General features: G+C 60.2%; 1 protein-coding gene across 2 annotated transcripts in view; it reads left to right on the top strand.

Annotated features, from left to right (window-relative positions):
• The first annotated feature begins 3,616 nt into the window (after nucleotides 1-3,616).
• Nucleotides 3,617-26,749, top strand: part of PIEZO1 (piezo type mechanosensitive ion channel component 1 (Er blood group)) — a 69,765-nt gene continuing 46,632 nt past the window's right edge. The window contains exon 1 of one of the 2 annotated variants that reach the window (XM_034940908.4): nucleotides 3,617-3,944. In XM_034940908.4, coding sequence (XP_034796799.3) covers nucleotides 3,881-3,944 — 64 coding nt within the window. In that variant the 5' untranslated portion in view covers nucleotides 3,617-3,880. The remainder of the gene's footprint in view (nucleotides 3,945-26,749) is intronic. The other variant, XM_055100529.2, reaches the window with a different exon arrangement.

Raw genomic sequence — 26,749 nt, 5'->3', positions numbered from 1 at the left:
GGCTAATGTTTTTTTTTTTTTTTGAGGCGGAGTCTCGCTCTGTCACCCAGGCTGGAGTGTAATGGCATGGTCTTAGCTCACTGCAACCTCTGCCTCCCGGGTTCAAGCAATTCTCCTGCCTCAGCCTCCCGAGTAGCTGGGATTACAGGTGCCTGCTGCCACGCCTGGCTAATTTTTGTATTTTAGTAGAGACAGGGTTTCACCATGTTGGCCAGGCTGGTCTCGAACTCCTGACCCTGTGATCCACCCGCCTCAGCCTCCCAAAGTGCTGGGATTACAGGCATGAGCCACCATGCCTGGCTGGCATGCCTGGCTAATTTTTATTTTTTGTATAGATGGGGTCTTGCTGTGTTGTCCAGGCTGGTCTCCAACTCCTGGCCACAAGCCATTCTCCTGCCTTAGCCCCCAAAGTGTTGGGATTACAGACGTGAGCCACCACACCCAGCCTGAAATTAATTTTTAAGTATAGACAAGTAATGGTGACTATGTTATCATTGGGGAAAAAGTTACAACCTGCATGATAAAGCTTAAAGTCCCTGTGACCCCTCTTGCCCTGGCTTTTCCTCTCTCCCAAGGGGACCTGACCATTGTTGCTCTCCCAAGACTAAGTCACTGGCCGGGCATGGTGGCTCACACCTGTAATCCCAGCAGTTTGGGAGGTCAAGGCAGGCGGATCATTTGAGGTCAGGAGTTCAAGACCTGGCCAACATTTTGAAATCCCATCTCTATTAAAAATACAAAAGTTGGCCAGGTGTGGTGGCACACGCCTGTAATCCCAGCTACTTGGGAGGTTGAGGCAGGAGAATCACTAGAACTCAGGAGGCAGAGGGTGCAGTGAGCCGAGATTGCTCCACTGCACTCCAGCCTGGACAACAGTGGGAGACTTTGTCTCAAGAAAATACAATAAAATAAAAAATAAATCACTGTTTTAAACAGTGACAAAAATAAAAAGCAACAGCAAGTTGAGAAAGGGCTCCCAGCTGTGGGTCAGGAGTGACTTTGGACTTGGAATCTGGAAAGCTGGGTGCAAAGGCCGGTCTATTCCTTTGGCAAATGGTTATCCCGCTCTGGCCCTTAGCGTCGTCTTCTGCAACAGGGGTTGAGTTAGAACACAGTCCAAACTCCTGAACGGGCAGTGGACTGGGCACAGGTGGGCTCCCCTGCCCTTGCCCGCCCCACCTCTCCCTGGCTGGCAAGCAGAGATCTTTTTCAGGGTATTTGTCTCCATTTTGCTAATTTTATTTTGTGAATAAGTGAATTATGTATGAAGCAAAATATTAAAACAGCACCAAACGGTATAGGTGAAGACCAGGTCTCCCTCCCACCCCAAGTGGGTGAGCGTGGCCCTGAGTGTAGCTGCTTGCTTTTCCCAATTGTTAGCACTGTAACTTAGCAATTGTTCCTCCTTGATAACAGAGCAATGGCGGGATTCTCTCTAACCGCTGCTACAGAGTGCCATTGTATCTTAGCTTCACGTTGATACGAAACACCTAGCTGGATTCTGTTTTTTACCTGCTGTGTAGCACTCCACTGTGAGACACACTATCATTTATTTGACAAGCTTCTGTGGGCAGAGTTTTTCTGCTTTTTGCTGCTTTAACAATTCTAGGACACATACATCCTCTACCTTTGCAAGTCCATCTGCAGGGCAAGCTCCCAGACTTCCCCACCTCTGCAGCAACTTTTCAAAGCCTGACCAGAGGGTGAGACTTGCAGAGAAAGTAAATCAGCCTTTTTTTTTTTTTTTCTTCTTTGAGATGGAGTCTCATTCTGTTGCCCAGGCTGGAGTGCAGTGGGGTGATCTCGGCTCACTGCAAGCTCCGCCTCCCGGGTTCACGCCATTCTCCTGCCTCAGCCTCCCGAGTAGCTGGGACTACAGGCGCCCGCCACCACGCCCGGCTAATTTTTTGTATTTTTAGTAGAGACGGGGTTTCACCGTGTTAGCCAGGATGGTCTCCATCTGCTGACCTCGTGATCCACCCGCCTCGGCCTCCAAAAGTGCTGGGATTACAGGCGTGAGCCACCGCACCCGGCCTATATCAGCCTTTAAACACTAGACTTCCCATGAAAATCTCCATTTCTGGGTGGTTTTTTTTTTTTAAATGGAGTTTCGTTCTTGTCACTCAGGCTGGAGTGCAATGGCATGATCTCGGCTCACGGCAACCTCTGCCTCCCAGGTTCAAGCGATTTTCCTGCCTCGGCCTCCTGAGTAGTTGGGAATACAGGCGCCTGCCATCACGCCCGGCTAATTTTTGTTTGTTTGTTTGTTTATTGAGACGGAGTCTGGCTCTGTCACCCAGGCTGGAGTGCAATGGCGCTATCTCGGCTCACTGCAAGCTCCGCCTCCTGGGTTGATGCCATTCTCCTGCCTCAGCCTCCCGAGTAGTTGGGACTACAGGAGCCCGCCACCACGCCCGGCTAATTTTTTATGTTTTTAGTAGAGACGGGGTTTCACCGTGTTAGCCAGGATGGTCTCGATCTCCTGACCTGGTGATCCACCCGCCTCGGCCTCCCAAAGTGCTGGGAGTACAAGCGTGAGCCACCGCGCCCGGCCTAATTTTTGTATTTTTAGTAGAGACGGGGTTTCACCATGTTGGCCAGGCTGGTCTCGAACTCCTGACGTCAAGAGATCCCCCGACCCCCTACCCCCTTGCCTCAGCCCCCCAAAATGCTGGGATTACAGGCCTGAGCCACTGCCCCGCCATCTTTTTTTTTTTTTTGAGCTGGAGGGTGTGGGCTTGTGCTGGGCTCTCATGAGTTGCCAGTGCCTTGAGGCTCAGTGGCCACAGTCCCCTCAGCTCCACTCCCTGCCTTACGCAGCTGAGTTTGAGAGCCATGAACTGAGCCCAATTAAACGGTGTAGAGCCCTTCGCCCTCTTTCTTTCTGTGCCCACCTCAAGGGCAGACGAAGGCCAAACTGCCATGGCCTGGGTGAGGGTCCCGAACACCCTGGACTCAGACCCTACCTCTCCGTGGCAGGGCGCCGCGGCAGCAGGTGCACAGGCCGTGGCTCTCACTCTCACCGTCTCACGCCAGAGCGACCCGGGCAAAGCCGCGCGCGGTGGCCGGCGTGGCTGGGAGCAGCCCCCGAGCTCCCGTCAGACCAACGCGGATCGCGGCACTGCTGCGACCCGAGCATCCCGCGTGCTCCCTCCGGGACCACTAGGCCCGGCCGCCGCGGGAACTCCGAGCCTCCCCACGGTCCCCAGGGGGCGCTGCGTGCTCGCGCCTCGGGGAGCAAAGCGAAAGTCGCTCGGGCACGCGGGGTGCAGTTGCGCGTGGGGTGCTGCCTGGGGGAGCCAGAGGCCCCGGGACCCCTTATGTAGCGCCCGGGCCCCAGCCGCAGCCCACCCAGCGAGAAGCGCCCCTGCCCACCGCCGCGCACGCTCGGAGCCGCGGGGCCAAGACTGCGGGAGGGGAGGGGTCCGCTCCGGGCCAGCGCCAGTCGGGGGTCTCCAGGCCCCAACGCACCAGGGCGGGCCGGAGGCGGGACGGGCCGCGCGGGACAGCGGAGGGGGTGCCTGGGCGCGCCGGGCCGTCGGGGAAGCGCGGAGGCGGGCACGCCGGGGAGGGCGGGCGGGGGCCGAGCTTATAAAGGCCCGCGGGCGGAGGAGGGCGGGAGCCGCCGTCCGGCCCAGCTCGGCCCCAGTGAGCTGAGCGCTACGCTCCGCCGAGGGGCAGGGCGGACGCCTGAGCGAGCGCGGGCCCGGGACGTCGGCACCGGCGGGGCGGCCGAAGGAGAAGGAGGAAGAGGAGAAGGCGGCGCGCGGGTCCCCGCGGGTCAGCCATGGCGCGCCGGCCCCGGGGCCCCCGCACCGCCCCATAGCGCCGCGGCGTCCGTTCGGTCTGGGCCGGGCCCTGGGCCCTGGGCCCTCCAGCCATGGAGCCGCACGTGCTCGGCGCGGTCCTGTACTGGCTGCTGCTGCCCTGCGCGCTGCTGGCTGGTGAGTGGGGGGCGGGCGCCTGGGGGCGACGGGAGGGGGCTGCGTCTCGGCTCCCCACGGCCTGGACACCGGACGACGCCGGCCGGGGCGAGGGCTGCGGGCGAGCGGGCGCGGAAATTCCCAGGGACGCGCGACTCGGGCGCCCGCATTCCTGAAGCATGAGCGCGCCAGGCGGCGGCGGGGCTGCTGTCCCAGGGCCGGGCTGGAAGGGCGGCGGCGGCTGGGGGAGACGGCACCGCGTGCCCACGGGGGCGGTCGAGCGAGCGCCGGGGATAGCGCGGCTGGCGTCTCCGCCGGGGCGCTGCGGAGAGGAGGCCGCCGGGCGAGGCGGTGTTTGCCCCGGTGGGAAGGGCCGCAGCGGTGGTGAGGGGAGCACGAATCTCTTTTTCTCTTTCGGGTTTAAAAAAAAAAAAGCGCAAAGTTGCATCAGGACTTCCTGACAATCTGGGAGAAGGCGGGCTTCCTGCCTGGAGCTGTTTAATTTGGAGCTTCCCGAGCCCAACGAACGTCCGTGCCCAGGGCCCAGCCCCGCTCACCACTGCACCCCCCTCTGCCGGACTGAGGCGGTCCCACACTTTGGAAAAAAATAGTGTGGGTTCCTCCCTGGTCCTCCCTTGCCCTACTGGGCTCAGTTTCGCAGGGGCCGGGGCCGGCCTCTGCCCTGGTCTGGGGGAGGGGACACCCCCGGAGGCTGTGGCCTGGTGTCAGGGCGGGGCAGGGGTCCCCAGTCCTGGCATCTGTGTTCCCTGCTTGCCGGGCAGTGGTGCCCCTTTCGCGAAGCACACCCGGGTGGCTTGGTGCTGCACGGCCTGGCACCCCTACCCTTCCCTGACCCTGGCCTAGCCGGGACCCAGGGCCCGCGCCCTCCGCCCGGGGGCTCCCCACGTGTGATTGAGCTGCGAAGCAGTCGGATGGAATTAACCCACGGACAAGTGGGATGGTTTGCATTGGGAGTCCGCCATGGACACGGCAGGTGGGGCCTTTTGATTCTAAAAGCCCTTTCGGAGCCCTTGCCTCGCTCCAGGTGGGAGCTCGCCCAGCGCTAGCTTTGGGGATCTAGAGCCGCCTGCCTGAGGCTCCCAGACAGACTGCGTTTTGATCGGTCGCACAGAAAGGTGGTGAAACTTGGGGAAGATTTTCTAGACAGGAATCAATGAAAACCATTGAGGCTGGAGAGGAGAGGTTTTGAGCAACTCTCTTCAGTGCGGTCAGCCCTGTGTGGACTGGGCAGCCTGGGACCTGCTCCCAGTGCAGGGTCAGATGGGCCGTAAACAGGGCCCGGCTGTGTTCCTTCCTGTGCCTTGAAAACAAGCAGGACAGCCTGGCACAGAGGCAGAGTCTAGAGCTGACAGGCCTTAGAGAGGGAAACAGGAAAGCTTCTGAAACGTCCCGTTCACACCGATCGTTCCGTTTCCTCTTGTGTCTGAGTGGGAGCGGGTGTCCTCCCTGCAGGGAATGCCCCCCTTCTCAGATGGCGGCTGCTCCTTGGGCAGAGTTGGCAATGTTTTTCTTTAAATGACCAGATGGTAAATATTTTCATGTCACAAAATCTTCTTCTTCTGGTATTTTTCCAGCCATTAAATGTAAAAGCCCTCCTGAGTTCATGGGCTGTACCTAAACAGGTGTTGAGCCCGATTCTGTGGCACATGTGGTTTGCTGCCCCCTGGGCATTGGTCAGGGGGCCTGGGTTCTGCCTTCTCGATTGTTATCCGCGTGGGGGATCTGGGGGAGGGATCACTGTTCTTCTTGCTTTTGGCCTCCTTGGGGAGGATGGGGAGGTAGCCCAGGGGTGCTCACCCAGGCCACGTGTCAGTCTTCTATGAAACTTTTAAAGAATAGTGATGACTGACTGTCTGTATGGTACTTTCCTTAAACCTAAAACTGGCCCCACATAAAGTCTCTTAATTTGAAAGATGCTGAAGCCCGGGCCATACCCCACACTGATTCTGTGTCTGGGGATGGGGCGTGGGGCCTGGGCCTCAGTGTTTTCTCTCAGTCACCTGGGGGAGATGGAAGTGGAGCCGGCCAAGAACCCTGGCTGCCTGCTGGCCGGGACTCCTGAGTCAGGCTCTCCGGCCCTGGGGTGTGGGCAGCTCCAGACGGACCCGCGATGTGCAGGTTCAGCTGGCCTGGCCGGAGGTGGGACACTGGCTTTGCTGTCTTTGGAGTGCCCCCTCCCTCTCTGGCGAGCTTTGGCTGGAAGCAATTCTACCGTGTTTTGGAAATGAATGAGGCCTTCAGAAGGCATTAGTCAGTGTGTGCCTGCGCTGGCTCAGACAGTGCCTGGTGAGGGTTTGAGTCATCCTGGGGTGCCCCTGGCCCCCACACCCTCCCCCTCCAGTGCAGGATCATTACCCAAAAATCTGGCAGGGAGCTGCCCCACCCACAGGGAGCAGGGGCCTGCTTCAGCAGTCTCAGCTAGTGTTGCTGGAGCCTTGGGGGATCGGGGCCCATCTCTTCTAGAGAGACGTCAGGGTAGGGCTGGGCGCGATGGCTCACACCTGTAATCCCAGAGCTTCAGGAGGCCAGGGTGGGAGGATTGCTTGAGCCTAGCCGTTCGAGAGCAGCCTGGGCGATGTAGAGATCCCCATCTCTATGAAAAATATTTAAAAATTAGCTGGGCATGGTGGTGGTGCACCTGTAGTCCCAGCTACTCAGGAGGCCAAGGTGGGATGATTGTTTGAGTCCAGGAGTTGGAGGCTACAGTGAGCCATGCTTGTATGACTGCACTCCAGCCTGGGTGACAGACCCTGTCTCAAAAAAGAAAAAGAAAACAAAGGGCAGGACATTTGTGATTCTGATAATATGGGACCGCACCTCCAGTTCTATCAGTGGGAAATCTAGACAGGGCTGCGGAAAGCCAGCTGCTGCGAGAGAAGCCACCATGTCACTGACTGTGGGACACCCACGTGGGCTGACAATATGGCTTCTGCTTTTCAGGGTGCCTCGTGGCACAGCCTAGGGGCACACCCACGGTCGGCAAGCTGGGCGTCACCTCCTTCAGGCTGATTGTCACTGAGAAGTGTCACCATTTAGCATGAGGGATGCTGCCTCCTTTTTCAGACCATTGTCACCATCAGGGTCTCACCACCCCTGGGAGGCGGCCGAGAAGCTGGGGAACAGCAGGCACTCGGCTCACAGTTGCTCAGCAGTGCGGACCCTCTGAGCTGAGCATGGCAGAGTCACCCTTTGGAGGCCTGTGCCGGGGTCTCAGGACCTGCACAGAACCCTGGCCTGTCCCATCCGAGGGTGCTGGGAAGAGCATGGCTGTGGCAGAGTAGGGTGGGAGCTGCTTTCCTCTGTGGCTTGGGGGCCCCTTCTGAGCATCAGCTCCCTGGTGTGACAGAGGGGCGCACTGTGTCTCCATGCTGGGCCTGGAGGCTGGATGAGTCAGCAGGAGAACGTGGGGCCTGCCTTACAGCACCAAGGGCTTCAGGTGTGAGTGTGCACATGTGTGCATGTTTGGGGAAGGGGCCAGGGACTGCCCAGGAGCTGAGGATGGGTCACAGCAGGTGGTCGTCCCGCAGCGGGTCACTGGTGCCCAGGACACAGGGAGCTCCAGCCCCAGCTGCCAGGGTCCCACAGAGAGGAAGTGTCCTCTGGGGGTGGGTGGGGGTGCACAGTCTCTGATCCTGGCCCCAAGGCAGCTTCCTGGGCGGTGTCTCTCCTGTGCTGACTCGGCAGTGCATTTGCTTTCGGTGCTCAAAGATGAAGGGGAACCACCGTGGGCCTTGACGGCCTCATCTGCCCTCTGCAGCCCGCTCCTGAGATGGGGCCACCGCAGTCATCAGGGTCCAGTGAGAGCCGCATCTTGCAGGAAGCCATTCCTGGCCTCTCTGGCCTCAGAAATCCCCTTTTCAATTCAACAAAATGTTAGTCTTCTGTTTAGCTATTTTAGAAATAGACAGTTAGGCTTTTTTCTCTTTTTTCTTAAAGACAGAGGCTCACTCTGTCGCCCAGGCTGGAGTGTAGCGGCGTGATTGTGGCTCCCTACAACTTCAGCCTCCAGGGCTCAAGCCGTCCTCCTGCCTCAGCCTCCTGAGTAGCTGAGATTACAGGTGTGTAGCACCATACCTAATTTTTGTATTTTTTGTAGAGACGGGGTTTCACCACTTTGGCCAGGCTGGCCTTGAACTCCTGACCTTAAGCGGTCTGCCCGCCTCAGCCTCCAAAAGTGCTGGGGTTACAGGCATGAGCCACCGCGCCCGGCTGACAGTTAGACTTTTGCTTCTTTGTTTATATATGCTTTTTCTTCTGGTTCCAAAAGCAAGTTTGCCCTTCCTTGTGGTAGAGAATCCTAGCTCACAGAGCAGTTTAGAAGCCAGCACAGTATCCCACACACACATCTGGCATGGACAGACCCTTGCTGGGTGTGTGTCCTGTGTTCTTCTGAAAGGCAAGCTGTTCCCACCAACCCCTGCCCCTCTCTGCCTTAGCCTGCCTTGAGGCCTGAGTCTCCTGGGTGACTGTGAGGCGGGACCCCCCTTCCCCTACCCCCACCCACATCCTCTGCATCTGCCTTCTGTCCTGCTCTTGACCTTTGAGCTCCTCTGCTGGCTTCAGGGTGCGGCTGTTGAGCCTATTTTTTGGATTAGGACTCTGGGGTGAGGGAAGTTAATTCACACACCCAAGATCACACTAGTGGGAAGGGACAGGCCCGGGGTGAAGGCTTCTCCTCTCCTTGGCGGTTGAGTCCCACACCTGCTGGCCGAGGCACCTGAAGGGGACTTGGGGTCCAGGGTCACTGGGAGGATGGGGGCAGGCAGAGGTGTGGCCGACCTGGTGGCGGCTCGTAGGCAGCAGCCGACCCTATCTTGCTCTGAACGTGTGGGGCCCTCACCCCCTTCTCTGGGTCTGGGTTTCCTCCCCTGTAAGTGACACCGTAAAAGCTTTACAGCCGCTTCCAAGTCTCAGGTCTCTCGGGCTTTGGATCTCACACCCAGGCTGGGTGGGGGTAGGGGCGGGACAGCCGTCCCCCCCGGAAGGCTCAGAATTCCTCGCACAGTCGTGGGGCCAGGAGACCCGCAACACGGGCTTTCCCAGCTGCGCTGCGTGCCGCGGTGGCCGGGGGTCCGTTGGGCCTCCATGGAGCTGAGGGGAAGGGGCCACTCACTGCCTGGTCCTGGAGCACACAGGGCAGCTCCCAGGAGCACAGAGGCTCCTTGGGACCTGTGGGGCTGTCGGCCTCCCTCATGCTGCACACACAGCGCGTCCCCAGGGGTGTCTGCAGCCCAGCCCATCCCACTGCAGATTCCCGACCACTCAGATTCATTCATGCATCCTCTCACGCAGGTCCTGTGGGACAGAGCTCTGGGCAGCAGCCAGAAGTCCAAGGAGTTCTGGTTCAGGGCCAGTGGAGGTGGGTGTTGGGGTGGGGCTGGAGCTCCCTGCTCTCCCTCCCAAGCTAGCCAGGAAAGGAGGCTGGGGGCCCCGCACGGTCATTGCTGTTTATTCACAAAGCGCGATGCTGAGCACAGGCGGGGAAAGAAAAGTGTGACAAGTGCCAGGAAAATGGGGCTCCCCCGACGCCGTCCAAAATGGGGTCCCTTGCCGGGCGCGGTGACTCACACCTGTAATCCCAGGACTTTGGGAGGCCGAGGCAGGTGGATCACCTGAGGTCAGGAGTTCGAGACCAGCCTGACCAACATGGCAAAACCCCATCTCAGCTAAAAATACAAAAATTAGCTGGTCATGGTGGCGGGCACCTGTATTCCCAGCTGGGAAGGCTGAGACAGGAGAATCGCTGGAACCCAGGAGGTAGAGGCTGCAGTGAGCCACAGTCGTGCCACTGCACTCCAGCTTGGGGGACAGCAAGACTCCCTCTCAAAAAAAATAAAAAAAGTGAAGTCGTAAATCAGATTAAATTCCCTTTTTAACCCTTTGAACCTCTGTCCTCCCCTGTTCCCCGCGGGAAGCCTCTGGTGAACGCGCCATGCACCCCACCTGCCCCCGCTCTCTGGGTCTCTCTTCCAGCTGGAACGGCCGCTTCCCCAGGTGCCTTCCCTGGGCCACAGCCTTGTGCCTCGGCGGCTGCTGGATGCCTGGGTGTGTGGGTGGCTCACAGTGTGTGGGATGGCACACGAGCCTCTCGCCCTTCTGTGTGGGGTCGCACACCCACCGCAGGCCGTATTTTTGCTCACGTTCATGTTTCTCCACGGTGGACGCTGGGTTGCAGGGACCCTTCCTGTGTGCGGGTGAGGATCTGGGCAGCTGCTGGTGCCGGGCCCATGGGGACGCTGACCGTCCCGGGTGCCGGCTCTGAGGCGTGCAGTGGACAGCTGTCCTGCCGGGCGCTGCCAGGGCCCCTTAGGCCGACGTGCGTGGCCACCCGATTCCCCGCCGTTGTCTCAGGAGCCTTTGCCGAGTGGGGTGGATCAATTTTTCGGGTGTGTTTTAATAGCATAATTACAGGGAGTATTTCAGGCTCCCTCTGACAGGCCGGCAGGGTTTGGCTGCCGGCTGTTTACCAGGCTCCAATCTGCACACTATTTTTCTGTGGGTATATATAGCTGGGGCTGCTTCTCCTTCCTCAGGTTCAGGCTAAAGAGGGACAGCAGCCGCCTCAGCCACCCCCTGTGGTTTCCTTTGCCTGTGGATGGGCGGCTAAAATGGGCCCAGGAAGAGTGAAGAACAAGGCCGGCTCTGGGTGCCACAGCTCTACCCCCAAAAGCAGGAAGGGGGCTCGGCCCATGCCCATCTGTGAGCCACACCGGTCCGGGAGTGGCATCAGGCAGGGGAGTCCTGGACCCCCGCAGTGCCGGGGTGTGTGTGTCCGCCCTCCCTCCCGTGTGTCTAGAAGCCTCCAGCCCCGGGGAAAACAATGAAACTCAACTGTGACTTAAACAGATTCCCGGGTCCGCAGGAGCTCCCGGAGGCTTGTGGCTGTGGCGAGACCTGGAGGGCCATGCGGGAGGGACAGACGCAGGTTTGCGGAGGCCGCCTGCCCAGGAGGGGCCTCAAAGGAGGGGACAGATGTGGGTTTAGGGAGGCCACCTGCCCGGGAGGAGCCTCGAAGGAAGGCACAGGCGTGGGTTTGGGGCTGCCTGCCCTGGAGGGGCTTCAAGGACCCCAGGTCTGGTCTTGGTCTCACTCACCTCCTGGACCCCCCAAGGCCTGCAGTTTGCAATCTGTCGCCTGGGACCCCCACTGTCTGCCTTCATGCAGCTCAGCCACCACGCGGCCCTCGCTCCCTCATTTACTTGATTTCTGTTTATGGTTAAAGTACCGTTTAAAACGACACATCATTAAAGCAACATGAAAGGGAGTTTTGAAAAGGGAAGCCATCGTCCATCCCACTGCCCCTGCCTCAGCGGGGATTTACTTTTCCTTTCCTGTCTGCGGGCCAGTGACAATGAGGACCCCACAATGTGTCTGTGGGCCAGTGACAATGAGGACCCCGCAGTGTGTCTGTGGGCCAGTGACAATGAGGACCCCGCAATGTGTCTGTGGGCCAGTGACAATGAGGACCCTGCAATGGGCAGCTTGTAAGGCTCTGCCCTGGCCTCCGCTGCCTTCGCTTTCTCCCTCCTTGGTGGGTGCACACCCTTGTGCTTTTCCTAAAAGAGCAGGTCCTCCGGGCATGGTGGCTCACGCCGGTAATCCCAGCACTTTGGGAGGCCGAGACGGGTGGATCCCAAGGCCAGGAGTTCAAGACCAGCCTGGCCAACATGGCAAAACCCTGTCTCTACTGAAAATACAAAAATTAGCTGGGTGTGGTGACAGGCATCTGTAATCCTAGCTACTCGGGAGGCTGAGGCAGGAGAATCACTTGAATCCGGAAGACAGAGTTTGCAGTGAGCCGAGATCACACCATTGCACTCCAGCCTGGGCAACAAGAGCGAAACTCCATCTCAAAAAAGAAGAAGAAGAAAATCCTGACACTTCAGCCTGGTGCGGGCCCTTCCCTCCTTCTAGTCCCTGCCAAGAAGTGAGCCGGGCCCAGATCTCCTGCCGGGTGGGGCATGAGCACACACATTCCCCTCTTGGGACAGACAGCAGCAGCAGCCCTTTTGCACACATGAGGACGTACAGGCTCAGGGGCCGTGGGTGGCAGAGAGGCTATCAGCACCAGACTGGCCCGCCCCGATCCAGGGTCCAGCCCCGCAGTCCTGTCCCCAAGCCCTGGCCCTTCTGCGGTCAGTCCCGTCTGCTAAATCCCCTGCTCTGCCCCTGGTGTGTGGCCCCCCAGTTCCCTCCTGTGTTCATTCTCTGTTAACCTCCCGTGGCTTCGCCTCCCCAGATGCCCTGAGCACACAGCTTCTCCCCTTCCTCCCCTCCTGGATGTGCACACAGGAGCTGCCCAAAGGCTGGGGCAGCAGTGGGGCCCCTCCACGGGAAGCTGGGCCCTGGGCAATGCCCTGAGCCACCAGGTCCCGGCCCTGGGTCTCATCCCTTCTTTTTTTTTTGAGACAGAGTCTCGCTCTGTCGCCCTGGCTGGAGTGCAGTGGGGCAATCTCAGCTCACTGCAAGCTCCACCTCCCGGGTTCACGCCATTCTCCTGTCTCAGCCTCCCGAGTAGCTGGGACTACAGGCGCCCGCCACCACGCCCCGCTAATTTTTTGTATTTTTAGTAGAGACGGGGTTTCACCGTGTTAGCCAGGATGGTCTTGATCTCCTGACCTCGTGATCCACCCGCCTCGGCCTCCCAGAATGCTGGATGACAGGCGTGAGCCACCACGCCCGGCCTCATTTGGTCCCTTCTGTGCGCCACGGTGTGGGATCTCGGGTCCCGGGTGGCACGTGTTCAACCTGAAAGGAAACTGCCCCTGCGCTCCCCAGCCTGTAGCCTGTGGGCCTGGCTCTGAGGCCCCGACTGCCCCACGGCCTGTGCTGCGCATGCTGGAGCCAGGCTCTGGCTCTGGTTGGTGCCTCCCGTGGCTTTAATCTGCAATGACCTGGGTGCTTAACGAGGGTCTTTGCCTCTGCGTGTGCACTGCCTTCTTCTGAGGAGTCTCCTCAAGTCTCCCAGCTGTTTAAACGATGGGGTCTTTTGTCTTTTGACCTGTTGGAGCCATCAGCCAGCCTCCTGCATGTGCTCTCCCTACCCATGGCTGCCACTCCTGTCCTGCCCTTCACCGTGTCTTTTTTCTTTTCTTTCTTTCTTTTTTTTTTCTTTTTTTTTTTTTGACAGAGTCTTACTCTGTCACCCAGGCTGTAGTGCAGTGGCACGATCTTGGCTCACTGCACCCTCCGCCTCCCTGGTTCAACTGATTCTCCTGCCTTAGCCTCCCAAGTAGCTAGGACTACAGGTGCCCACCACCACACCCAGCTAATTTTTGTATTGTTAGTGGAGATGGAGTTTCACCATTTTGGCAAGGCTGGTCTCAAACTCCTGACCTTAAGTGATCCGCCTGCCTTGGCTTCCCAAAGTGCTGGGATTACAGGCGTAAGCCACTGCGCCGGGCCCCCGCCATGTGTTTTTAAGAGCAGGCATTTCATTCAGATGAAGCCCGGACACTCTTGGGGGGCTCTGGTCAGGGGCTCCACCTGCCACTGAACGTCCTCTCCCTTTGTGGGTGGCCGTGGCATTCAGCCTGTGTTGGGCCTTGTTCTGCCTGGCTCCTGGCCGCTAGGTCTGCCCCGGCATCCTCTGTGTCTTGTGTGGGCGCCTCTGCCTCCTGCTCCAGCCTGTGCTAGGCACTCCTGCTCACCTTCCAGGAGCCACGCCTCTCCCCAGGGTCTGCGTCCTGTCAGGGTCAGGGACTGCCCCTCTGCCATGCTCCGGAGTCCCTGGTCCCCTCACTCCGTTACGTCCTGGGTGTCACGGGTACGGCCGGGAACTCTGTCGTCTTCACTGTCTGGGCCGGGGCCTCCCTGGGTGTCTGCTGGATGGAGTGGGTGCCTTTGGGTCCCTGCAAAGTGAGCCTGCCTCCCAGCACCGCCCTGTCATTACATAGCCACTATCTTTGCGCCTGTTTTTCCTTCCTTTGACTGGTTCCTCTGGGATTAATTCCCAGGCCTGGCATTACCATCTCTGAATGCCTGGGTGGTTTCAGCGCCCAGGAGGCTGTGGTGAGGTATCTTAGACCATGTGGGCACCGTTCGCTCCTGCGCAGCCAGCTCCGGGGTGCCCTGTTTCTTGCGGAATCCTGCAGGGAACCCCATGTACCCTAAGAGTGCTCTCCCCAGCCACTGTGGCATGAGACAAGCGGTCTCTTTGCCCTTGGGCCCCATCCTTGTCTGGTCGGCCCTTCTTCATGGGTCCAGCGCGGGATTGCCGGCTTCCTTTTCAGGCTTCCTGGGACCCCCGCTCAGACCTGCAGCTGGGCCAGCGATGCCCACCCATTTCTCCTCCACGCAGCATACAGAGGTGCCCAGGCTGCTGCTGGGGACTCTGGAGCCCAGGAGTGAGTCTCCTTGACCCTGAGCTGTCCTGGCTATCACAGCTGGGTCCTGTTTTCCCCTTCAGCACCCACGGGTGTCTTTCTCCAGTTTATAGTGTTATTTTTAGTTATTTACTTATTGAGACAGTCTCGCTCTGTCGCCCAAGCTGGAGTGCAGTGGCACAATCTCGACTCACCGCAATCTCTGCCTCCCGGGTTCAAGCGATTCACATGCCTCAGCCTCCTGAGTAGCTGGGATTACAGGCATGTATCACCAGGCTGGACCTCTAGTTTATATTATTACAGCCTAGTTAGGGAGTCACTGGGCTTCGCCATCCTGTGGGTGGGAAGGGGGCCCAGGCAGAGGCCAGGAGGAGGTGACAGTCATGCGCTTAGAAGCTCAGGCCACGCCCACCCAGCCCTGCCTGGTGACTGGTTCCTGCTGTGCTGGGAGCTGCATCCCAGACCTTATCGCTGGGCACAGACCTTCCAAGCCAGGGGAGAGGGAGGCCTGGAGGGGCCCCAATCTCTGAAGGTCAGCAGTGGCGGGGAGGAGGCTTGCGGTGCTGAAGGGACTCGGGGGACCTGCAGGGAGGTGTTGGTGGTCAGGGATGGTGGCACCTGAGGGGACTTTCGGCAGGGCCAGAAGTGCCCAGAGCAAGCTCCGGTGGGGCCCTGCACTGGAGGGCTGGGGTCGAGTGACCCTCTTCCTAAGACCACCCAGGAGGACACCGGGTGCAGGGTGGCCGGACCCCTCACCCCCAATAGGCAGCTGCTGTCCACTCCTCCGACCTACCTGTCAGCCTTTTCCCTATCAGGCCCTGTCACTAGGAGTCTGGAGACCTCAGGGGTGGCCTTGAGCCCCCAGGGTTTTTTTGAGGGGAAGCGCCAGCTGCTGTCTTCACCCTTCCCCTAGTGAGGCCAGGCCGTACAGGGCCACGTGGAGGCAGTCTGTGCTGCGGCCATCAGTCGCCTGGCTTCCTGCCAACCCTCGGCCCCCGGCCACCTCTGGTCTCGGGCAAGGCCCCTCCCCCTGCCCACCTCCTCCCTGGCCCCCACGCCAGGTGGGCAGACCTCCTCTGCGGTTTTTATTCAGGGGGTCCCTCGTTGGCTCCCCACTCTTGGAGGGCTGTTCTGACTCAGGCCTCCCCTCTACTCAGATCCCCTGAGCGAGGGCCTGGGCTTGACGCCGGGAGTTACTGGGGGGCCAGAGGGGGAGGCTCAGCCTGAATCAATGAGACCCAGGAGGAAGGAGGCACGTGGACCTGAGGGCTGGCTGGAGCCGCTGGTGACAGATGGAGGAGTAATTGCTGCTTCCAGAGCACAGCGAGCTCGAGCTCCCTGGAGTGCCAGAAGCTTCTGGGTGGACAGACAGGCTGCCTCACATTCCAGAGGCTGACACAGTCTTCCAGGCACCCCTGGGGCCAGCTGGAAGCCATGTGCCTCCACTCACGTGTCCCGTGGGTGTTTGGAGGGGAGGCTGGCCCTGCCGTGGCCCACCCCAGCCTGCGGCCTCAGGAGCTCGCACATTTGCAAGGGGGTGACATGAAGACTGAGCCAGGGCTGCGGCAGGCATCCCCCTCAGAGAACAGGGAGGAGGGGGCACAGGCCTTTTTTTTTTTTTTTTTTTTTTTTTTTTGACAGAGTCTCACTCTTTGGCCAGGCTGGAATGCAGTGGCACGATCTCAGCTCACTGCAACCTTCGCCTCCCAGGTTCAAGCGATTCTGCTGCCTCAGCCTCCCGAGTAGCTGAGATTACAGGCAGCCACCATCACGCCCGGCTCATTTTTGTATTTTTAGTAGAGACGGGGTTTTACCATGTTGTCCAGGATGGTCTTGATCTGTTGACCTCGTGATCTGCTTGCCTCGGCCTCCCAAAGCGCTGGGATTACAGGCGTGAGCCACTGTGCCCTGCCAGGCACGGGCCTTTTTATGAGGGAGGAAGCCGTGCCCTCTGCCACCTGCCTGTGGGCTGGGGCCTGCAGGCTCCCAGGGCCCTCAGCTCCAGCGTGGCTGTTGGTTATTGGCACCTGGGCCTCATGTCCACATGGAAAGTATATTCCGAGCTGGTGGCTAAGCCACAAGAGCCTGCTTACCCGTCCCAACCCCTGGCTCACTTGCTGCCATGATACGTCTGGGATTCTGGGCCCTCCTTCTGAGCTTGGACACAGACTTGGGACTTCAACGCTGGACACAGGTGCTGGATCTGGGGTCTCAGTGGCACCAGGGGTGGTCATTCTGACAGCCATGCCCATAGTCTCAGGAGGGCCTGGGGCCGCAGGTGGACGGGCATCCTGACCAGAGTCTCAGGAGGGCCTGGGGCCGCGGGTGGACGGGCATAGAGTCTCAGGAGGGCCTGGGGCCGCGGGTGGACGGGCATAGAGTCTCAGGAGGGCCTGGGGCCGCGGGTGGACGGGCATAGAGTCTCAGGAGGGCCTGGGGCCGCGGTTGGACGGGCATAGAGTCTCAGGAGGGCCTGGGGCCGCGGGTGGACGGGCATAGATTCTCAGGAGGGCCTGGGGCCGCGGGTGGACGGGCATCCGGACGTCGGCTCCACTAGTGTCACCGCTGCAACCTTGTCCCACCCGGCACCTCCCTGTGGCCCTGCTCTGACTGTGGGCTGAGGGGGACCCCCATGGCTAGCTTGGGACCTCCGCTGGACACTGTCACAGGGCACTTGTAGAGTGGCCCTGCTGAGGTTCAGGCTTGGGCGCGTGTGGCCTCTGAGCCCAGCAGCTGCATGAGCCGTGGGGAGCCGAGCCCCCAGTCAAGAAAGCTGTGTGCTCCTTACCCTGCCTGCTGGGCTTGGGGCCTGCAGGGCAAGGGAGGCGGTGGGATGGGAGCCCCGCCTGGCCTGGTCTCTTGTCGCTGCACTCGTAGCTGTGTGTAGTCAGATGAGGCTCCCAGTCCTGGCTCTGCTGCTGAGCACCATCGGGCCGGTGGTTGGGTGAATCTCTCAGCCTCTCTGAGCCTCCAGCACTTCGTCTTTAAGACTGGAACTGGTCTGGACCTCCCAAGGGGGGGTCACTGGGTGCAGAGTTCCTGCAAGGCTGGGCCCGGTGCCAGTAGCGGTCGCTCTGTGGGGCCTTTCGCACGGTTGATTTTTATCTCCCTGTGAGATTAGCGCCTGCCCTGCTCTGCCTCACGGCTCTGGCTCTCCGGGACTGAGACGACCTGCTAAGTGACAGGGGCGGAAGGACCTTGCAACACATAGCAAGATGTGAGAGGGTGGAGCTGCTCCGCCCAGGCCCCGCCTGCAGATGAGAGGGCCGAGAGCCTCTTAATCCCCTGCGCTCAGGGCGTGTGACGGCAGGGAGTCTGTCCAGTGCCGCCCACCGGATTCCTATAGTTAGAGCTCCTCACCCAAGCCCCCAGGGCACCTCAGTGGCCTCCCAGGTGAGGATGTGAGGCCCAGAGACTCTGGTGGTGGCTGGTGTCACCTACGGCAGGGCCGCGCGGGGCCCAGTGGAGGACGCCTGGCCCGGACCTGGCTGCTCCGTGGGAACCGTGGGGCGTGCTCAGGGTGACTTGGTGCGGCTGGGCTGCCAGCCGGCCTGGCTGAGTCACTGGCAGTGAAGGCACCAGGTGGTGGACGTGCTCGGCAGCTGGCGGGAGAGTACCCCCACCCAGGACCGTGTTCAGGCTGAGGGGGAAGGGAGCGGCCCAGGCAGGCACCGCCCATGGCGGGGCCCCCGCACTAACGGCCACCTCTCCCGATGGACTGCAGTTCTGGAGCCGCCCCTGAGGAGAACGCCCTGTTCAGTGTCCTGGCAGACTCTGGACTCTTCACCATGCCATCCTCGCTACAGCCTGGCCAGGCAGCCGCTCCCGTCCCCCCACCCCACAGACAGGAACTGCAGACTCCTAAAGGTCGAGCCAGCTCCCAAGTCCATAGCCAGAAAGTGATGCAGGCGGGGCCCGGCTGGGGGGCAGGTGTGACCGGATCATGGGGGAGCGGGCTGTGCGCAGGCATCAGGCTGAGAGGTCTCGGGGATGCGTCCTGGGAGCCGCCTGCCGGGTGTCCTGTGGGGCTGTCTGCAGGCCTCCTCTGGCTTTGGCAGGTTCTGTCCCGACAGACGGAGGCTTGGGAAGACCGGATTGTGCACTCTCTGCCTGGAGAGAGGGTGGGGAGGGGCTGGGGCGTGCGGGCAGGGAGAACACCCTGGGAGGCATCAGTCCTCTTCCCTGGGGACGGGCCATGCGTCAACAGTCCCTCACTTCCTCTCTCAGGGGCAGAGGCGTGGGGGTCCCGAGCCTCCAGGTTGGAGTAGGTTAGGAGAGCCTCAGAGCCCCCTACCGCCCCACCATGTGGCATTGGAAGGGATGTGACCCCCTAGGGGATCTGTTAACCACACTCCGCCCCATGCCGGCCTCTCTGTTCCCTCTAACCTGCGCAGGAGCAGGGCCAGGTCTGAGCTAGCAGAGGCGACATGAGGCTCGTCCTGGCCCCGCCCACCCTGGCCCCTCCCTGTTTCCCACCACGCTCCGCCCACCAGAGCTACATGTTCTGTTTGAGCCTCAGCCCCAAACCTGGCTCAGGTCCTCAGGAGGAAGCAGTGACAGCCAGGCCTGGGGTCCTCTCCCTGCTCTGCTCCCTGCGTGCTGACTGGAGGCTGCAGGTCCCCAGGCTTGGCCCTGACCCTCAGGAATGGAGCCGGCCGATGTGAGGTGGGGGCTCCGGTCAGGTGCAGTGGTAGGAGAGGAGGCGGGACGGGTCCCACAGCTCCATTGCTGCCGAGGCGTTCCGCAGGTCTGTCTTCATGTTGGTAAGGAAAATGCGAGGATGCTGTAGCCTGGGCATCCCAGTCCCCAAGTCCGAAATCCAAATCCAAGCGGAAAATTCCAGACCTGACTTCATACGCCAGGTCACAGTCAGAAGCCAGAATTATTGAAAGTATGCTCTGGGCGCGGTGGCCTCACACCTGTAATCCCAGCACTTTGGGAGGCCATGGTGGGAGGATCACTTGAGGCCAGGAGTTTGAGAGCAGCCTGGGTAACAGTGAGACCCCCGTCATCATTTACACAAATAAAATTATGTGACTGCCTTTAGGGTATTTGTACGAGGTATATATTGAAATGTGAATAGAATTTTGTGTTGAGTCCCATTCCCAAGATATCTCATTATGCGTGTGCAAATATTCCAAAATCCAGAAAATCCCACACTGGAAATACTTCTGGCCCCTTTGGATGAGGGGCCCCCACTCTGCATAGCAAGAGTGGGTGCGGGTGCTGCTGTGTCCTAGCGTACCTCAGTGTGTGCCCTTTGCAGTGAATAGGGCTGGTGTCCTCACTGTACAGATGAGGAAACTGAGGCCCAGCTTGCTTTGCCAAGGTGCAGCCGGCCCCGGCCATGGCTATTCTGGCTCCAGATCCCAGGGTCTGCAGCCGCAATACTGCTGTGCCCCGGACGGGGCCCTGCAGCTCATGGTGTCGCTGGCCTGCCCATTGTGGGCACCCCCCCCACCCCAGACTGGCCGAGGCCTAGAAGGGAGCAGGGCCTGGCTGAGGCTGCAGGGGTGGAGACGGCCAGCCAGCCCCTCACTGCCAGGAAGGGCGCATCCATCCTGGCCTCTCCCCAGGGAGAAGGGAGGAGCGGCTGAGAGGGAAGCGCTCTTGCCCTGTGGACGAGCTCCTGCCCCACGGACTAGGGAGCCCCCGCCCATAACCTGCTTGTCAGGGCCACCCGGGACCCCCGGGAGTTCGGCTGCTCGCTCTGCTGTTAGGAATTGGATTAGTTTTCCATAAAAACAGGATGTGGTGGGTGAGAGGGCAGTGTGTCCGTCTTTCTCACTCCCCTTTTTCCAGGAACTGAGCACACGCATAGGCTTTAGCCAGGACCGTCCAGTCCCCTCCCCACCCCCCACAGGGAACAACCCACTCTCTGCTCTTAAGTGGCCACTTAATCAGCTTCTCCTCCTGGCCTGGGGAGCTTCTTGGAGCCGGCCTGCCGTGGTGGGAACAGCTATGGGGACACCCTGCCATAAGGTCCAGCAGCTAAGCTGGGATGTGGGGGGAGGGGCTGCGAGGCCCAGGCAGTGTGCCAGGCCGTGCAAGAGGAGCCCAGCCCTTGCCCCCACCAGCCGGCAGCCCTGGACCGAGGTTGGGCCCGTGAGGTTGGCTGGGCCCTGGGCCCCCCTCCCCAGGACACGACGGTGGTGGCACATGGCTTTGGGGGCTCGTGGGTCCCACTTTGCAGACCTCTGCTCTAAAGGGTCTGGTCCACGGGGTCCCCTCTGGAGGGCCTGGGGGAAATCTCAGGGACCTGGGGTCTGGACCCGGGGGAGGGAGTGGGAGAGGCATGTGCGTGAGTCTCGTGCTGTCAGGGAGCCCGGGAAGTCTGCGAGGGCCTGGGGGGTTGTGTCAGGGAGTGTGGGTTTTGCCCTTCAGTGGTGGAAGCCGGCTTGAGTCCTCTCAGTCCCAAGGCTGTAGTCCTGACTCGGGGCTGTAGGGCAGGGCAGGGTGAGGTCACCCTGAGGCAGAAGGCTCAGCGGAGATGTTCTGGCTTGGCTCTGCCCCTCCCTGGCTGGGTGGCCTCACCCTGTGACCTATGGGGACCCTGGTTCCTCTGAGCCAGGGGACAGCAGTGACTCCGCCTTCCTAGGTGGCTGAGGATGACACGGGCTCCCCCTGCAAATGTGGGGTCTGGCTCAGTGGCCAAGTGTATGATGCTATGTGGCTCTTGGGGTCCTGAGAGAGATGGGAGAGGAGCAGGGGTTTGTAGGGAAGCTGGCGGCTTCCACCCCAGCCAGTCACCTGCAGTGGGGGAGTTCCAAAGCGGACTGAAGCTTCGACCTTGTGGCTGGTCCCCTTCCTTCCTGCCTCAGTCATTCTGGTCTCTGGGGGATCAGGGCTGGGGGGCTCTGGGCTGTGGGGGCCTGTTTTTGTGACTCAAAGCTCTCCCAGCACAGCCCCCTGACCTCCTTCCTCATGGGCAGGACCTGGCCCAGGGGTCTCAGCACAGCCACAGGCCAGGGATGCCCTTGCAGATGGCCCTGGATGGAATTCCAGAACTCAGAAATGTCTCCTTCCCGTAAGGATGTCCCGAGACTCATGAGACCGTTTCCTTCTGGGAAGGCGGAGGAATGGGGAGATGAGTGAAGAGCGCACTGCAGCTCAATCCGGGAAGAAGCTAATCAATCAATCAGGGAAGCCAATCAATCGGAGAAGCTGATGGGAAAGCCGTGCTTGGTAGAATAGGCGCGTGCGGGCAGAGCCGTCGCGGCACTCACAGGCTGACCGTGAGGACCTTGGGTGTTACTTTGTGCTTCTCTGCATTTTAAAAACTTTTGAAAGTGGAGAAGAGGAAAGTGAATGTTCTCTGAGATTTCATGGAAAGGGGAAACTGAGGCCCACTCTAGCCAGTTTGGGCCCAGGGTTCCAACCTGGGGTGGCCCCGGCCCTCGTGGCCTGAGGTGATCGTCCCTGTGGCTCTGAGAGCAGCTGGGGCCGGGTCCCTGTTCTGGGGCTGGTGATCCTGGGGAAGAGCCAGGCAGTGCCCTGCCCACCTAGTGGTTATGAGCCCAGAATGTTGATTTTTTTCCCTTGGTTGCTTCATGACTTTGTTGAATTTCCAGAGTATGTGTGGGGGCCCCCGGCGTCCCACCCGCCCCAGCCCTGTGGCAGCAGGGCTGGCTGTTCAGCGCAGTCAGCTGGGCCCAGGGCCCCGGAGGTAGGTGGGTGTGTGCCTGAGCTTCCCCTTTGGGCCCTGCCAGGTGCTGGGAGGGACCACACAGGCGGCAGGAACTCGGGGTCCCCAGGCCTCGGCCACACCAGCCTGGTGTTTGTTATATATTGATATGTCTCTCTACCTGTGAAATGGGTATTTATTTTAAGGAGCTGACGCACGCGATTGTGGGGCTGTCACGTCTGAAGTTCGCAGGGCGCGCTGGCTGTCAAGAGCCGCTGTTGCAGTCTCGAGTCCAGGCTGTGCGCTCGGCAGGGGTTCTCTGTGGCGGTCCTGGGAATTCCTCCTCCGGGCCCTCAGGCGACACTCCCCTGCCGTCAGCTGATTGGATGAGGCCCTCATGCCGTCTGCTGATTGGTTGAGGCCCTCATGCCGTCTGCTGATTTAAATCAATCTCATTTAAAAAACACCTGCACACCAAATTGCGATTGGCGTTTGACTAAACTGGGCAGCGTGGCCCAGCAGCGCTGACACATGAATCAACCCTCACACCCCACCCGCAGGCGTGACCACGGCACCCACGCTGCCGACTGAGAACACAGCCGTGCGCTGACTCGCATGTGATGTCTCTGGTCGCACCTCCTCCATCCTCAGCACCCTGTTCAGAATGGAGATAGCGGCCGGGCGCGGTGCTCACACCTGTATCCCCAGCACCTTGGGAGGCCTGGGTGGGCGGGTCACCTGAGGTCAGGAGTTCGAGACCAGCCTGGCCAACATGGTGAAACCCCATCTCTACTAAAAATAGAAAAATTAGCCGGGCGTGGTGGCAGGTGTCTGTAGTCCCAGCTACTCGGGAGGCTGAGGCAGGAGAATCGCTTGAACCCAGGAGGTAGAGGTTGTAGTGAGCGAGATTGTGCCACTGCACTCCAGCCTAGGTGACAGAGTGAGACTCTGTCTCAAAAAAAAAAAAAAAAAATTAGAGATAACGACTTGGGCTCTCTAGGGACCAGGGAGCCAGGCTCCAGGCGCTGCTGTCCAGCCCCTTGCCAGCTATACGAGGTGCTCACCTGGCCACGTGTCCGGGCAGTGCTTCTGGGGTGGCATCCACTGGGAGGGCAAGATGGTCCTGGTGCAGGTGCCCAATTCTGTCCCCATTTCACTTACTGGGAACTCAAGGCACAGAGAGGGGAGGGCTGAGCTAGGACCAGACCCCAGTCTCCTGCAGAAGTACACAGACATGATGTACGACCATCCTGGACACCTGCCCTGAGATTCCCCTCCCTCTCCTGCCCTGTCCCAGTGGCCTGGGGGGAAGGGGAAGCAAGGTTCTGAAGGGAGTGTGACCAGACACCTGCCTGTGACACCCCCTCTCCAGGCTGCCTCCGAGTGGCTGGTGACTCCCCTCCTGCCTGCGAGGGAGGTGGCCAGGTTGCATTCCTCTCTGAGTGCCGGGGAAGTCCCTAGAGAGCAGGCCAGCCTGTGACTGGGCCCTGGGGCAGTCTAGACAGGCCAGACTGGACAGGCCAGGGGGCTGGGTGCCGCTGGGTAAATCACAGGGTGAGGGCTCTGAGTCAGCACCCCACCTTCTGTCCTGGGTCCAGCACCGCTGAGGACACAGTGGGCAGCCGGGTCTGCCAGGGCCAGGTAGCTGTGTTGAGAAGGCAGTGCTCCTGAGAGGCGGCTACCGGGAGGTTTTCAGTGGCCAGGTTTCTTAGGAAGCCCTTGTTGCCTCTCTGGGGTGAGTTGCTGGGGCTATGGTTGGAGTGGTCGCCAGTGTCTGCCCCTGGTGCCGAGGGCGGAGTCCTCGTTTTGGGAGGTCACGGCATGATGCTGGGGGTCAAAGGCAGGCCGTGGCAGGGGCATTCCTTTTTTCTTTCTTTTTTTTTTTTTTTGAGACGGAGTTTCACTCTTGTCGCCCAGGCTGGAGTGCAGTGGTGCGATCCCAGCTCACCACAACCTCCGCCTCCCAGGTTCAAGCGATTCTCCTGCCTCAGCCTCCCGAGTAGCTGGGATTACAGGTATGTGCCAGCATGCCCGGCTAATTTTTGTATTTTTAGTAGAGACGGGGTTTCGTCATGTTGGCCAGGCTGGTCTCGAACTCCTGACCTCATGATCCACCCGCCTTAGCTTCCCAAAGTGTTGGCATTACAGGCGTGAGCCACCGCGCCTGGCCTGGCAGGGGAATGTCGATGCGTGATCTCTGCCTGGAGAGCACGTTCATGTTTCCCAGAGGACACTTTAGAACATGGCGCCTGGGTTTGGATGAACCTCAGCCTAAGAATCTACCTGCTCAGGATCCAGCGACGCTGGTGGTGTGGACTTCAGCTCTGGAGAATGGGTTATATGGAACCTGGGCGCCGGGAGGGCGTTGCCACGTGCTTGCTGCTGGGGCTTCAAGAGGACCCCATCTCCTGTGGCCGAGACCCCGTGTCTCAAGGCACATCCCGCTTCGTACCCCGCCCCACCCTCCGCAGCTTCATGACCTCTGGGTTTCCCCCAGGACCTTCGCATCTGATGTTCGCAGATCCTTCCTGCCACTGGGTCCTGCTCTGGTGCCCCCCGGGGAAGCCTTCCCTGAGGACCCAGCTCAGCATCTGGTGCTAACTGTGGCTCATCGTGCACTTTGGCCCCCAGGAGGCTGTGGGCTCCTGAAACGCCTCTGAACCACGGGCTTCCAACCACACCTGACCCCCTGCGTGCCGACCCTGTGTGCAGGTGTACAGGTGTGCCTGGGGCAGGATGGCTGTGACGGCCTCACAGAGCCTGGAGAGCTGCCTCCTAGCTTCCAAAGCCTTCATTTCAGGAATCTTACCCTCTCAATTAGTCTGGAATGCTGGGGGCGGGGCCAGCTCCAGGTCACAGAGCGACCTTGTTTACCCAGACCTTAACATGGGCCCTTCCATGCTAATCAGTGTAATCATTGTGGTCCATGCGGCCTCTGGAATGTGCTGTCCACTCCCTGGGTCAGCCAGAGAGTGTCAGGGAGCACCTACCGGCTGTTACCCAGTGCTGCCCTGACCTGATTCTTCACTCTGCACATTTGTATCACGCCAGACCCTGGCTGGCAGCTCCAGGTGACGAGGCATGTCAGTGCCTTCCTGTTCTGTTCTGTTTTGTTTTGTTTTTTAAATGGGGATGAGGTCTTCCTGTGTTGCCCAGGTTGGTCTTGAACTCTCAGGGTCAAGCGAACCTTCTGCCTTGGCCTCATAAACTGCTGGATTACAGGCAGGAGTCACCACACCTGGCCCACTGCTGCTTTCTAGATGAAGAGACAGAGTCCCAGAGAAGAAGCAGGGGTTTGGCTGCTGGTCTGGAGCCGGTTCTGCTCACCTCCAGCTTCTGCCTTGGGCCACCCTGTTCACACAGGAGCTGCTCACAGGCTGAGACCTCGAGCAGGGCCCTCCTAGAGGAACTGGGCCCCCGTAAGTGCCCTGAGCCGCCAGGAGCCGGCCCCACGTCTCATCCCTATCTCCGGAGGACATTGGCTGCCAGCTCACCAGCTGGCCCCTGGGCAGGCTTGAATCATGACCTGGAACGCCAGGTGTCTCTGGCTCTACCCCTGGACCCGCACCCTGTCCGAGTGCCCCAGGGCCAGACTGTTTTGGTTGCACCCTCTGGACGGGCTACCCCCATGACGGCTGCTCATGGAAAGCTGTGGTTCTTAGGGAGCTGCCAATTCCTAGTCCTGCAGCCTGGAGCTCCTGGGTATAAGGTGGGGGCTCGGGCGTACTGGGGACTGGGGGTCTCAGGAAAGAGCCTGTGGGACCTGTGAACTCATAGCTGCTGGCCGAGGGACCACCTTGTGGCTGTCCTTCTCAGCCAGGCCTGGTCAGGGCTTGTGTGCAGGGCGGCTGAAGCTGTGGGAGGCCACACTGTCCACACAGTGCCCTGTAAGCCCACCGTGCCTCAGTTTCCCCGTCTGACAAGTGGCACAACAGAAGCCACTTCCTGGCACACAGCTCAGGGTCAGGGCCGACACAGCACTTGTGGGCTGCCGGGAGACCCGAGGGGCTGCCCCTTCCTTGCCTTGGCTGCCACGGGTGACCTGGCAAACCACTCTGGCCGTGGCACCATTGGGGGTCTACCCTTGTCAGTCAGGGTTGACTGCTCGGCTGGGAGCCCCTTCTCCCCAGACACATCGTCTCCTTGGGGCTGGAGGGGGTCCTGCCGTTCCCGGGATTGTCGAGCAGCAGGAATCCAGGAGGGCAGTGCCTGCAGCTCAGATGGGGGCCAGTGGGCAGGGCCGATCCAAGGGTGGCAGGAAAGTGCCCATCACTGACCTCAGGTGGTGGAGGCCATGGTGTGTGAAGGAAGGAGAGCTGAGTTGGAGGTCTTACTTTGTCACCGCCCCTCTGAGTGCCTGCTGTGTGCAAAGGCCAGCGGGGACCCTTTCTTCAGCTGGGCTCTGCCCAGACCCCTGAGCTCTGGGTGGGCCGGGAGGGAGGCCTTGCTGCTCACAGAGGTGGCTCTGCCTGACCCAGCTCCCTTCCCAGGGCACAGTGGGGGCATAGGGTCGGCTCCGTCAGACATTCTGGGACCTGCGTCCTTCCTGGGGCCACACCCTCTACCCACTGTCCCCCACCTATTTACCTGTATCTGCGCCAGAGATGGCTGCCCAGATAAGCCCTGGTTTCCTCCCTTTCTGGAGAGGCTGCGGGGGCTGGCGAGGAACCCACCTGCGCAGAGAGTCAGGGGATTGCTCTGTGTGGAACGCAGGCCTCACCCATGCCCTGGAATCTGTCCCCTTCTCTGTTGCTGAGGGATGAGTCCCAGATCCCTGACCCTGCAGGGGAGCCCAGCACAGAAAAACTCTGAGGCCTCCACACCCTGGCAGCGCTGCTGGTTGTCTGTGGGGAAGG

The sequence above is a fragment of the Pan paniscus genome, chromosome 18 (genome assembly GCF_029289425.2).
Source record: "Pan paniscus chromosome 18, NHGRI_mPanPan1-v2.0_pri, whole genome shotgun sequence".
Taxonomy (NCBI): domain Eukaryota; kingdom Metazoa; phylum Chordata; class Mammalia; order Primates; family Hominidae; genus Pan; species Pan paniscus.
Note: the sequence above shows the minus strand (reverse complement) of the source record. Positions and strands in the feature narration are given on the sequence as shown.